The 13,921-nt window shown below is 33.2% G+C and overlaps 2 protein-coding genes across 9 annotated transcripts in view; one reads left to right on the forward strand and one right to left on the reverse strand.

Moving 5' to 3' along the window:
* The window catches only part of RUNDC3B (RUN domain containing 3B), a 148,102-nt gene extending 144,255 nt beyond the window's left edge, over nucleotides 1-3,847 (forward strand). For all 7 annotated transcript variants that reach the window (XM_060107963.1, XM_060107964.1, XM_060107968.1 and 4 more), the window contains one exon: nucleotides 3,702-3,847. In XM_060107963.1, coding sequence (XP_059963946.1) covers nucleotides 3,702-3,847 — 146 coding nt within the window. The remainder of the gene's footprint in view (nucleotides 1-3,701) is intronic.
* A 4,845-nt stretch (nucleotides 3,848-8,692) lies between these two features.
* Nucleotides 8,693-13,921, reverse strand: part of SLC25A40 (solute carrier family 25 member 40) — a 54,540-nt gene continuing 49,311 nt past the window's right edge. For both annotated transcript variants that reach the window (XM_060108104.1, XM_060108103.1), the window contains 3 exons: nucleotides 12,893-12,974; nucleotides 10,532-10,612; nucleotides 8,693-10,188 (listed from right to left, as the gene is read on the reverse strand). In XM_060108104.1, the coding sequence (XP_059964087.1) occupies nucleotides 10,076-10,188; nucleotides 10,532-10,612; nucleotides 12,893-12,974 (276 nt within the window). In that variant the 3' untranslated portion in view covers nucleotides 8,693-10,075. The remainder of the gene's footprint in view (nucleotides 10,189-10,531; nucleotides 10,613-12,892; nucleotides 12,975-13,921) is intronic.

Consider the following 13,921-nt stretch of genomic DNA (forward strand, 5'->3'; position numbering starts at 1 on the left):
GATTCCTTGAGGGTGTCACACTACCCTGCAGGCTCCATAGCATCAGTATTTTCAGAGGTCAGCTGTAGGTCTTTGAAGGCTGGGATCTGTAGATACCCCCATGCTTTCCTGGCTATGCCACTCAGCTCTGCTGTATGGTTTGTTTCCTTAAGGCATAGCTGAGGACTTCATGTACCTTGCCTTCTTTCCCCACTCCAACTTTTTGTTTTGGGTAATTTCAAACCTACAGAAAAAGTGAAAGAAAAGGAGAATGAACACCTATATATGCTTTACCTAGATTTGCCAATCGTTAACATGTCACCACACTGCTTTATCTTGCTCGTGTGGGCACATGCTCCCTCCGTTTACTCATGTATCTGTGTTTTCTGTTTTGCTCAACCATCTGAAAGTAAATTGCAGATACCATGACACTTTATCTGTAAATACATCAGCAAGTACCTCCTAGGGATAAGGATGTTTTCTTATAAAGCCACACCATTATGACCTCAGGAAATTTAACCTTAGTACAATATTACCTGATAAGTATTGAATGTTATGATTTCTCCACTTTTCCAGTAATATCTTAGTTTGTTTTTTTTTTTTAGGTCCAGTCCAATCAAGGATCCCACAATGCATTTAGTTTTCAGTCTCTTTGGTGTCCTTTCATCTAGCAGAGCACCCCCCCAACTTTTCTTTTTCTCTCACTTGACATTTATATATTTTAGGCACCCAAGCCAGTTGTTTTGTTAAATGCCTGACAATTTAGATTTCTCTGATTGTTCATTGCTATCATACTCAAGTTAAACATATTTGGCAAGAATACAACATGAATAATGGATCTTTTTCAGTGCGTCTCATCAGGAGGTCACTGTCCTTTTTGGACACTGAGAGACCCTTATGAAAAAGATGGCCCCTGTGTCATTTTGACATCCTGGTAGTCTGTCACGGCTTCCTTGCTCTGTGTAAAACAAGATGTTCTGAGTTACTTCAGTATATTTCATGCCCATACCCAGGATCAGCTATTTCTCCAACAAGTCCTGTTTCCTTACACTAGAAAATGATGTTAGAGAACATAATCTGGGCCATAGGCGTGCCTGTTGTGACTGAATTGGTCATTGTTTCTAACCCTCTTCACTAGACAGTTAGGAATTTTTTTAAAAGAAAAATGTACCTTAAATTTATCTTATTTTGTAATTCACACATAAGAGTCAAGGTTTCCATGTACTTGATTTTGTATTTTTATATCTTATGATGAAAATATTGGTTCCTAATTTATAGGAACATAATTTCTTATTTGCTTTTTCCTATTATATGTTTTAATTTCAAGCTAATAGTATCTATATTACTAAAATAGGGTAAGTTAAAATAGCTTAAGATTTGTTTTTAATTATTTTACCTTGAGAATATATCCCAGAGTCAAAGTACTATGCTTAAACTTCACCTCAACTCTGTTCACTTCTACTTTCGTAAGTAACCGTTTTTATTTTTAAATTATCTTTCTATTGACGTTTAAAACATATGCAAATTCAAATAAATTCATATTCCTTTTTAAGATAAAAGGTAACGTACTATGCACTATTTCGCACTTTGCTTTTTCCACTAAATAGTATATCCTGGAAATCATGACACAGCAGTACATAGAGATCTTTCTCATTCTCTTCTACAGATGCATATTACTCCACTGTGTAACTATGTTAGACATTTAGATTCAGTCTTTTGCAATTACTGTGTTATAATCTTTATATTTTAAAAATATGTGTAACCTAAGTATATACTCTCAAAGAAGTGAAAACAGGATTCAGACAGATACTTGTGTGCCAGTGTTTACATCAGCATTATTTCCAGTAGTCAAAAGGTGGAAACAACCCAAATGTCCATACAGATGAATGGAGAAACAAAATGTAGTATATACATACAATGGAATATTACTCAGCCATAGAAAAGGGATGAAGTTCTGATACATACAACACGGATGAACCTTAAAAATCATTATGCTTAGTGAAATAAGCCAGACACAGAAGGGCAAATGCTGTATGATTCCACTTATAAGAATAAATCTAGGATGGGCAAATTCATAGACAGAAAGTAGGTTAGAGGTTTCCAGAGACTGAGGGGAAGGGGAGAATGTAGAGTTACTGTTTAAAGAGGGTAGGGATTTTTTGTTTGGGCTGATGAAAATTTTTGGAAATAGCGGTTGGTGATGGTTGCACAATACTATGAATGTAATTAATGCCATTGAATTGTACATTTAAAATGACTGAAATGGCAAATTGTATGTGACATATATTTACAATAAAGAAAATAGTTATATATACATACATATGTATATGTAATTAGTAGTAAATCTCTTTAAAACATTACAGGTCAGTAATGAATTAGAAATTTGGGAGAGACTATCCAAAGCAGTTGAGTTCCTGGAGAATTTAGCAGGAACTCTAGAGCTCATTTTGGCCTGAAATAGGTCTCTAAACTTAGACATTAAAAGGGTTCTTGAAACATCTGTATCTTTTGATCCTGACATAAGATGATAAAACATTTGAAACCTAAATGTGACAATTACTCTTCCATATCTTTTCCTAACCCGTTGTATTTTCCTGTATTTTTTAGTCAGCAAAACTATGAAGTTAACATTGTCATCTTTTGGTACCTGTTCTCATTTTACAAAGGAAAGAACAGGCTCAGAGAAGATGCCTTTCCCCAGGTCACATAGCTGTAAAGAACACAGGAGTTCTTTTGTGTCCCAGTGCAGTTCTTACTGAATTATCATTAATTACATAATTATTTAATGAGTGTCTACTGTGTGCTAGCACTGGGAATATAATAATGAACACAACAAATTCCATGTCCTTTCTCAGAGTCTATAGTTTAATAAAGGAGAGAGCCCCACAGTTATCATACAGTATGACAAAGTGGGTTAAAGTATTAATACGACAACTATGAGAACAGTGCAGAGGGACTGTTTGAAATAATATATAATATTCAGAAACATCTGATATCTGGTTCAGTTTATACTTCTATAACCACATGAGTAAAACCTAAGCTTTCCATCTTCTTTGGAAAACCGCTAGTTTTCAAAGACCTTATTAGCCTTTCACAGCCTCAAACCAGCCACTTATCGCTGGTATTTGCACACTGTGGGTTGAAACTTATTCAGCTCTGGAAAGAACTTGTTTTCCCCGGCTGCGGAAACAGATCTGCCATTCCTCCTTCATGGGCCTACTGAAGTCCAGCACTGTGTGACGATACTCCTGATGCAGAGTTGGTGCTGAATAAGTGTTTATTCAGTCAGTGAATAAAAACTTTCCAGATCAAGCCCTCCAACTGAATTGAAGCCATTCTGCTTCTGCTGTATTACGTTACCTACACACGGACTTCCTGGTATTCCTGTGGCCTGGGCACTGGTATTGTTACTTTCATTTTTTGTTATTCTTTACTAATTGAATATGATCATATTCTCCAAAACAAGGTAAACTTTCTTGTTCCAAAACATCTCAAACTTCCATATCTAGAACTTTTACAAGAAGCACAAATATTCCCTCTATGTTTTATAAGGGTACCATTGAAACTACTGAAAGATCAAACATGTTAACATACAGGTGTTTGATTTTATAGATATGCTTGTACTGTTTTGTAGAGTATGTAAGGTTTTAATGGTTTTAGGATCTTTTTGGTATTATGCTTCAAGGGAAATTAAATATTTGTTATTTTATCCTAATTTTCAGGTAAAGAAGATACTCCCTCATTACTTGGTCTCTGTGGGTCTCTAACATCAGTGGCAAGTTACAAATCTCTAACAAGCCTAAAATCTAATGACTACCTTGCAAGTCCTACAACAGAGATGACAAGTCCAGGTCTAACTCCATCCTGAAAAATTTTATGTAAAAGCCAAAAGTTTTTATGTTGCAAATGTTCTATTTATGTAAGTTTGACTGCTGGGAAAACATCTGGAATTTTATATTGTTCTGGCACATGTCTGGAATTCTGTCGCTTATATTAGAGAGTTCAGTCCACTCCATGTAAACAAAATGACTCTGCCACTTTTCATTTTAAAATGCCCATATTTGTCACTGAGGAAGTTTAAAAATGAATAGGCTTAAAAAAAACTTGCAGAGATCCTCTAAGTTAATAATCCATGGCAAGTTGTACATATTTGTTACTCAGCTGATTTTCATATATTTAAACGTGTCATAATTGCCAGAGACCGAGTTCGAGGTTTTATTCTAGAGACTTAAGCTAAGTATTTTCTTTTGCTCTTTTATTCAGTGATTAAATTTTCTAAGAGTGAGTTACTTCATTTTTCATGAATTTCTTCCCAAGTTCTGATATTTAAATGCCTTGTCTTTAAAGTGAAGAGAAAGGTTCTTAGCTGCAGTTTCACAGTGGCTTATTCAGTTTTTCTTTATCATTTGGCATCAACCTAACATTCCACTTAACATTTTATAAATTTTGTAGGATGTGTCGTTAGGCAGTTACTAAATTTGTTAGGGTCACAGGGAAAGTATTTTAGACCATTAAGGTAAAGTGAATACATTTCTTGTTTTTGTTTTTCCAAGATTTTCTTTAAAGTTTATCGATTTCAAAATTGATCAAATTTATATCTCATAAACTGGAAACATTTAAAAATGTAGAACAGATGTTGAAAAAGTATTTTATCAGGAAAGAGTTCAAGTTCATTTAAGGATCTGAGAAGCTTTTAAAGTAAGGATCAGTAGGCTAATCACCATACTTAACAATATGTCTGACAACCAGTGCTGTTTTTCTTCCTCATATGCAAGAATGAATTGTCATACATGCTTTACAGCTTGTCATTAATCATACCATAATCTCATTTTAAAATTGATGTTAATGTTAAAAATTACTCCACTTCTACAGGTAAAAAAAAAATTTTTTTTTAAAGCCATGAGCCGTCTTTTAAATTTTTGCAAATTTTGGAACAACTGTACATTTGTCCCTAAAAATTCCACCATATTGAAAGAGAAAATGTATGAAGTATATTTTCTGTAGTAAGTAATATGAGGAAAACATGATCAGCTGTGCCAAAGAAGTTTTACACATTGTTTACATGAAGAGGCTACTACAGTACTTATTGGGGACTTCATATGCTATTTTTATTTGTTAACATTACATTCAAACTTAGTAACTTTGACATATAGAATGTTCCTCCTAAAATATTTGATTGAGAGGAAGCACTTGTTACAGTCATTCTTTGTATTAGAAATGCGGGAGTGTGGTGGTTCTCTGAAATATTTAGAGTTTTACGCTCATCATTTGGAATTTAAGATAATAAACAGTAACAAAGCTAGTCTTATAGGTAAGACCATTCAAACAGTGTCATTTCAGGGACAAAGGAGGCCTGAAATCCCTTAAAATAAATTATCTTAGATGTACCAGAACATATTCAGAGCTTTATTCCTTTAGCTTGAGGCTTTAGTACTTGCAGTAATGCAAATATTGAGAAATGGTACCTTTATTCTTAATTCTGTACACATTATTGTGAGAGGTATCTAAAGCAATTTGTAAGCAGCATGGGGGAACAGAAGGAAGGTTGAAATGAGGACAGTGGAAACCTTGGGAGGAGGGGATGAGAATGGTTAAGGAGGGGAACTTCAAAATTTTTAGGCTAGCCTTAAGCACTATTGCTGCTTTCCTAACACCTATCAGAATGTTTAAATGCTTTCATTCATGGTCCACTCTCAAATGTCATTTATTATCCTTCAGTAATTAAAAAATCAGTTAAATTTTTTCCATACATTTTTATAATATAGAAATACAAGGTTCCATAATTGATCAAGTTTTTCAGATTTGCCTAGTGTGTACAGTAACTTGTGCATCTTAACATGCTGCTAAATGCAGATTTAAACATCACATCTGAGGATAATGACTTTTTCTCCTTTCTTGGAGCTCTTGGTATAAAATTCATCTGCTAATGTGACTTCAGGTTTCTACACAGTTCATTTCACACTAGTTGTAGAGGTAGTTTGTTAATGTTTGCATGAGGTATGTCTCAATCTTTAATTTTAGGTGGTAGTGTTTCTTGTTCACACACCCTCCCCTAAATAGAATGCTGAACTATATGCTACTATTTCCATGTGTATTTTGTTGCCTTGATGTACGATACTTGTTGCATGTATATTAAACATTTTGTACCATGCAGTAGCAGTCTTATTTTTTCCTTGACAAAAAGTTATTTTATTCAAGATGTACAGTGAACTTTCGTTTCAACAAACGTGGTAAGTGTATATTAACACCTAAAATACTAATATGAAAATGGTTTCGGAGAAATCATCATTTCGTATCAAATTACTTTTTATTTTTTAAAAAATGACATGATATGCTTTAAAGCTGACAACATCTGCTGAAGTGGTACAGTACAGTAGTGGTTTTGGCAGTGTTCTGATTTTATTATGTAACAACCATGTTTGTTTTCTCACCTGTAAAATGGAAACATCACCATCTTCTCAACACCTGCCTGATGGCATCAGGATGTCAACATTAAATAAAATCATATGTATAAGTTCTTAAGTGGTAAGTACCAAATACAGACTACCATTAATTATGATTGACAGAAACCTTAAAAATGCAAGTAGACTCAGCTGGTTTTTATTTAAGTCATCTTTATTAGATTTACATACAAGTTTTCAAGTGGTTAAAAATGTTTCTCAAATTTACAACTTATGTAAATTCTTTGTTAAATTTCCTATTGTTGGTTACAGTTTCTAGTTTTGATAAACTAATACATTGGATTACCTTGGAAATGTCACATGACTGCTTTGAACATCAGGGCTCCTTATTTTTTTTAAACTAGTCCACTTTGCTCTTCTGTAAGCAAAGCACCTTGTATTTTGCTTTAGCATTTGTTTGTTTTTTCACTGATAGGAGAGAGAAGATAAAATTATACCAATGTCACAGTGGTACCTTTTAAAAATATATTTTAATCCAAACCAAAACTTTTGTTTTTAAATAGATCACCTTATTATAAGCCCCATTTTTCATACTGTCAGTTATTTTTCTAAAACCCAACTAAAACCAAAGTTTCACTACACAGCACTTGGCCTTAACACATGACACATTCTAGTGTTTTCTGTTCTATAGCTGTGCTAAACTGTGCTATCCTATTTTCTTTCAGTTAAAAGAAAATACTGGTCTTGGGGAAAAAACAAAACAGAACACAATTCTAACTTTTAAAGCTGTGCCAAAAATACTTACTTGGCTCCCTCTTGCTTCTTGTTCCTCCTTTGGCAGACAAGGCCCCTTGGACTCCATTTCCAATCTTATCTCCTACCACATGGCCATATATGCTGTCCGCTCAAGCCACTGGCGCTAAATACCACTGCCTGATTGAAGACTCCCAACCTCCAGGTATGTTTAATTGGATCGCATGTCCTAATCTTAGAAGCATTTCCTGACTGGTCCCTCCACCACAGGCTGAGGGGAGAATTCTTCAGCTTTTCCATCACTCCTTTTGCATACTTGTAGCAATCACAGCTGAAACCTGAAGGCCAGTGAGAGTATCTGAAATGTCATCTTATCTCCAGTGCTTTTTATACTGCCTACCACATAAAAGGTCTCAGTAAGTGTTGAATGATTGATTGATTAAAATATAACAGCAGTAATTTATTTATTTATTTATTTTGCGGTACGCGGGCCTCTCGCTGTTGTGGCCTCTCCCGTTGCGGAGCACAGGCTCCGGACACGCAGGCTCAGTGGATATGACTCAAGGGCCCAGCCGCTCCGCGGCATGTGGGATCTTCCCGGACCGGGGCACGAACCCGTGTCCCCTGCATTGGCAGGTGGACTCTCAACCACTGCGCCACCAGGGAAGCCCAGCAATTTATTTTTAAAAGTTCATTTTGGAAAAAAATTTAAAGTGATACACTAAACTTTCCCACATCCCTGTAATTTGTGCCCCAGAAAAAAAAGAGGTTAGGATTTAAAGTAGTCAAATGTGGCTAAATAAGCATAGTGAACAGTCTTCCTAGAAATAAAATTTTACTTTAATTCCATATTACTTTTTAAAGAAGTCAAACGTATTATATGAAAGGTAGCAAACATGTAATACTTGCATAAGACATTTTTCTTAAAAAATTTAAATGTGTATGTTAGAAATTAACATTAACAGAATGAAACTGTTTCCTTTCAGAAACATTACCAAGAACACAATTTGTAACCAAATGCTTTTCAGTTGCTACTGTTAATGCTTCTGGACCACTTAAGTATAGAGAAAGCTTCAGTTCAGGCTTCTTTTCATTCAGATACATTGCATGTAATATATGTTAGAAAAACTGTAGGGAATTAGATTTATTTAAGTTATTCTAGTCATAAAGTGAGAATTTTTCACAACTGCAGCCCGTAGTGGGGTGGGGGGAGGATGAAAATTTCCCTTCCGTTGTTTATAAGTGACATTAAGCTGAAATACATGACCGCTTTTTGAGAGCATTTCAAAACCTAAATTTTTCTGCCTTTTTCTACCAGTTATCAAAAAGAAGCACAGCAGAACCAAGGTAAATTTAAATTTAATACTGTTAAACATCAGTGTTCAAGATAAACTTTCATGTGTGTTTTATATATATATGTGTATAGTATAGCATTAACATAATGATTTTATATGAAAATATTTAGCTAGAAGCACAGTGATATTTTAAGAAAGCACAAAATATTTTAATGAAAATATAAGTCAAAGTTATAAATATATTTTTATGGATATATATGTTGCAATCTTAAGGTAAATCAACACAGGATAAAATAAACACAAAAGGTTAAATACAAACCCTACAGAGTTTATTTCTGGTGAAACATAAACAGTTTTCTGCTATATTAGAAAATACATTAATTCCTCTACCAACACTAGAGATTTGTCACTTAAATATATTACTCTATTTTAGGGGAAAAAAATGCTTCACACTTTCATAAAATTCACATAGACTGCAATAAAGTGCTTTTTCTCCCAGGATACAGATCCTGAGAAAAACAAAAATATTAAAAAAGAATATTGTTTCTTGTCTTGAAATCATATCCTTTTTATTTCGTTCTTACATTCATTAACTAAATTATTTAGGCATTAGCCTCCAGCGACCAAAAGCTCTTTCTTCAAGGTAACTGCTGCCTGTTTAGTTCTTGGTCTAGCATACTAATGTGAGATGTGTAAAATCAAGGGACATTTTGGAAATATTCTGTGACTGATACTGTAGTAATAGTCTCAATTTTGTTAGAACGAGCCAATAGAAATTACCTAGAGAACTCCAAAAATGGTGATACTTACATTACAGGACAGCTGAAACCAGAGGCCCTTCCTGTGCTGACACAGCATTTTTACTGGTCTGACTATAATGTGGTTTTCCACTACACACGCAAGTTTGACTGAAGTGAACATCTGATACAGGCAGTAAAAGCTCCCTCTCTCTTGCAGAGACAGTAGATAATACACGGTCTTTAGTCATCAAAAATAGCAGCATCAGTGTCATACAAATTATTATATTTTTGGTTCATGAAGATAAAGTAACCATACACCTCTGATCAGAGAAATCCTAATATTCATGAAGCCTTAGAACAGTAACAAGGTAAAAAAACAAAATACCAAATGCATGTGAATTAAAGAAAATAACTAATAGGTAATATGTGGTATATGTGAATAATGTTATCTAAAGACTGCCTTCCATTATCTACTTTGCTGAAATACTTAAATATCTATGTCCGTGATTTAAATGTGTATAAAAGATTTGCGAATTTTTCTTTTAGACTCTGTACATCATTCAGCATTCTGTTGTCTCTGACACACTCCCAATAGGATTAACTTAACACTGAGACTTGTATCAAACTCTGAGGTTATTGCTTTCAGTGTAGAATAATTCTTCTTTTCTTTATAAGAATGCTCAATGGTTATGATTTCTGTAATATCTTTTTCAAAATCTCAAAAATTAGGATAAAAAATTTATTTAAAAATTAGGATTTAAATGTAAAGTAGAAATTTACTATTCATTTAAATTATAGATAAGAAAGATATAAAACCATGTAAGATAATGGTGAAAAAAAGTTCTTGTCTAAGATTCTCCATCTTATTATTTGGTCATGGTTGTTATTTCAGGTTGAAATAGCATCTCTAGTATTGCTGTCTTCGAGCATTTTGTTTCTGGAAAAAAGACTTTCCAAATTCATATGTACTGATCATAACAGCACAAGCAGGAGCAATTTTAATTAAACGAGGAATTAGGCCTGAAAAGAGAATAGAAAAAAATCACAACAAATTTTACCTTATTTTTTTAAATGTAACTTATTTGGTTTCATTCTGATAGTTATCAAAGTAAGTGAAGTGATATATGAAATACTGTCCCATAAACTGTTGTCAAAGAAGAAGCCAAACTGCTCACTCCTCACCTCTATCAATAGTAAATCTACTGTTATTTAACATTTTTAAACTTTTATAGCAAAGATATTTAGGAGGAAATAGTAAATGTGGAATATATTCAGTAATTTCCTGCTGAAAGGTAATTTAGGAAGGTGATAGATTTAAAAGTAATCATTTTAGTCAATGATTTGATAAAGGAAATATTTTTACCTGTAAATAATCCGGAAAATCCATTCTTAGCAACAATGTTCTTCATTATAGCCCACGTTGACATTTGCAAAGGCATAGAAACTAAGTGTTAAAATAAAGAAATGATGCTATTATAAATTACCACTTAATTTCTAATACAGATAATACACATAGAAGAGTGTTTATGGCCTTTGTGGTATATCATTTCACTATAGTAAGAACAGATCTGTTTACCTAAAGAGCTATTTTAAATCTTATTTTTAATAGTTGGATTCATTAAAAAGAAAAAATCATAAAGGCAATAAGTTTTAAGGTACATAGGACCAGATGCAGTCAAGGAGGAATATACACAAGACTTCTCCTGAACTGATGATGTTTGTTTCTTAAGCTTGGTGGTATGTATATCCTTTGTACTTTTTTCCACGTCTTAAAAATCTTTCATAATGAAAAATTTTAAAGATGTACAGAAATCTTCATGGGTTTCCCAAAGCCAAAGTAAAGCCCTGATAACCATTTTTCATGAATTTTTATTGCATACGTTAAAAAATAATTTTTGTTCCCAAAAAGAGGTTTTGAGGAAACTAGCTCATTCCTCCCTAGTGAGGTCCTGCTTTATTAAAACCTTTCTGAATACTAGATGTACCAGTGTGGAAATAAATTAAAGCAGTGCTATCTCCTCCAAAGGGGAGATTTTTCCTGTAACTAACAGTAACATCTCACTTATTTGCAATTACTCAAATATCTGGAACACAGTAAAAACTAATTTATATATCTTTTGAAAACAGCAAAAATAGATGTTACTGAAGTTCAAACATAAACCTCATGAACGAGCTGTTCATACATAAAGTTTGCTTACCTTCATTTTACACAACGATTACAAGCATCTGGCTTAGCCCATAGACTACTAGATGCAATAGGTGAAAAAAGTCTGCCGAGAAGTAGGCATACTACCATGTGAAAACTGTGAAGCTGAAGATTTCAAAGTCGTGGTTTGAGACCACTGAATGTTGGGCAAACACTCCTAAGTTATCCTCACTAGCTTCTGAGAGCTGCATTATGAAACTCTACAGTAATCAATGTGTACAATGATGACAACTCTCAGCCATGAAGAAAGACTAAAGTACGTATTATTAAGTATGCCTAGGAAAAAAGGGAAAAATTAGAGAAAGATAGCTTTCAAAAACAGCTTTTTAGAATTTGCCACTTAATGAAGAGGGGCTCATTATCTCAAAATTTCTTGTATATAAAATATCGGATTCTCTGCCTATGAAGATAAATGAGGCCTTGTGATTTACTTAAGAAGCTAAACTATCAATATAAATAACGTAAGTATAAATATAGTAATTACATACATATTTTAAAACCAAGAACAAAATATTTATGACTGGAATTTAACTTTCTAAAAAAAGTCAATGACAAAAACTTTACAAGTTGGTAACTTATACTTCATGTTTAAATTATTTCATTTAAATTCTGGAAACAACTGGTAAAAGAAAGGAGGCCAAGTAGCTGGGTATTTCTAATCTTATAGAACTCAAGTCCCAGACTGGTCTCTATTTTAATAGCAGGGTGAAATTAATGTAAAAGAGAAAGAACAGAGTTATCAACTGGAGGTAAGCCACTGCAGAGCTCTAAAAGAACCTCAAAAGTATCTCCTGCCTAAAGATCCAACATCAAAGAGCTAATCCTACAGGTGATAAGCAACTTCTTACAGTGTAAGGAAACAGTGATTATTAAATATTTCAAGCATAGACAATAAAATAAACACTCATCTACTGACCATCCAAATTTATCAAATCCTAACAATTGTATGTTTCAGAAACAATCGAAGCCCCATTTCCAGTGGGCTTGCTATACTTTCTATAATAATGACAGAATGGATCTAGTAGAAGCAACTAACAGTACGCTTTTGTTCTAGAAGGAATTATAGGTTATAAAGAAGTAGATGGGATAACAGGCAGAAAAAACACATCAAAAGAAGGGAAGCTAAAAAATAAACAACAACAAAATGTGTCTGCATACTAATGACACAAGATGCACTAAGAAAAAAGGTTTCCCAGTAATTGCCTATCCTTCACCCTGGTTTGCCTACGTTTATTTGAAAGACTACATAATTTAATCTTCTATATAGCAGGTATGAGACTTAACTCATGGCAGGCAAAATACATAGTCTTTAAGATTTCTTAAATTTTTTTGTAGGTTTAGAGTATTTTTTTCTGGGTATTCCATTCTAACAGTGTATTAGTTTGAGTTAGATAAAGCGTAAGGTAACAAAGGGAAAAAAAATCTTGTTTTCCCTATTTTAGATATTCCTAACTTAGTATCTGGAAAGAAAAAATTTTTCATGGCATCTTAAAAATGTTGTAAATTAATTACACTTACTTTTCCGACTTTCATATATCCAAAGTTGTGTCTGCTTTTGTGTTTTTACCACATCAAATGGCAAAGTTACAACAGCTGCAAACTAACAAAAAGTAAAACTGATTTAAATCTATTTTTAAATTTTTCCTAAAGTATTTTAATATTCTAATTAGCACATTTCTTAATAAGGATAGTAATAAAAATCACAACTAAACTGAAACATAAAATGAAACCAGAGGTATTTAAAAGAAGCTCTATTAAAGAAAACAGATATATGTCCTACGTATTCCTCCCAAAATTCAGGAGTAAGTAAACAGTCTCAGAAAAGTTCCCCTATTTTCCTGAGGTCACACAACTATTAGTGGCAGAGTCAGAATTCCAACCAGACCTCTCTGACTCTGAAACCAGTATTCACATTTTCTGATGCTCCTGTGTGTTCCATTATTCCTTTACTACATATGAAGGTATAATATGTTAAAGTGGAAATTCTCAAGTATCTAGTAAGCATTTAAAATTTTCCAACAAATGTTTTTAAAATAAATATAATTAAAAATTAAATTAAAAAAAAGAAAATTTACTTTTAGTTCTATATACCTTTATAGGTTTCAACATATTTATCAAATGTAGCTCACAAGTCACATTTTTAAAAACTTACCTCAAAATGAATCAATTTAACAATTATTTTCATAATGCCCTAATTAAGCAATGAAGGTTTTTTGAAAGAATAAATTCCCTGAAGAATGTCTCATAGTATCTGATACAACAATCATACAAAGTAAAACCTGGTCTCTATTTTTTGCTTCCCAACTCACATTTGGCCAATATGCTCATAAAATACCCTTTAAAATCATTTATATTTATTTCACCTGTCAATGTTAAAAGATTTAAATTCTTGAAATGAAATCAGTTTCAAAGATCTCAGGTAAGATAAAATCGATTATTGTGTCTCCATCTCCACAATCTAACACATACAGTTGTCTCTTAGTATCCGGGGGGTACTGGTTACAGATACCCAAATCTGCAGATGCTCAAATCCCTTATATAAAATGG

The sequence above is a fragment of the Mesoplodon densirostris genome, chromosome 9 (genome assembly GCF_025265405.1).
Source record: "Mesoplodon densirostris isolate mMesDen1 chromosome 9, mMesDen1 primary haplotype, whole genome shotgun sequence".
In the NCBI taxonomy this organism is placed as follows: Eukaryota; Metazoa; Chordata; class Mammalia; order Artiodactyla; family Ziphiidae; genus Mesoplodon; species Mesoplodon densirostris.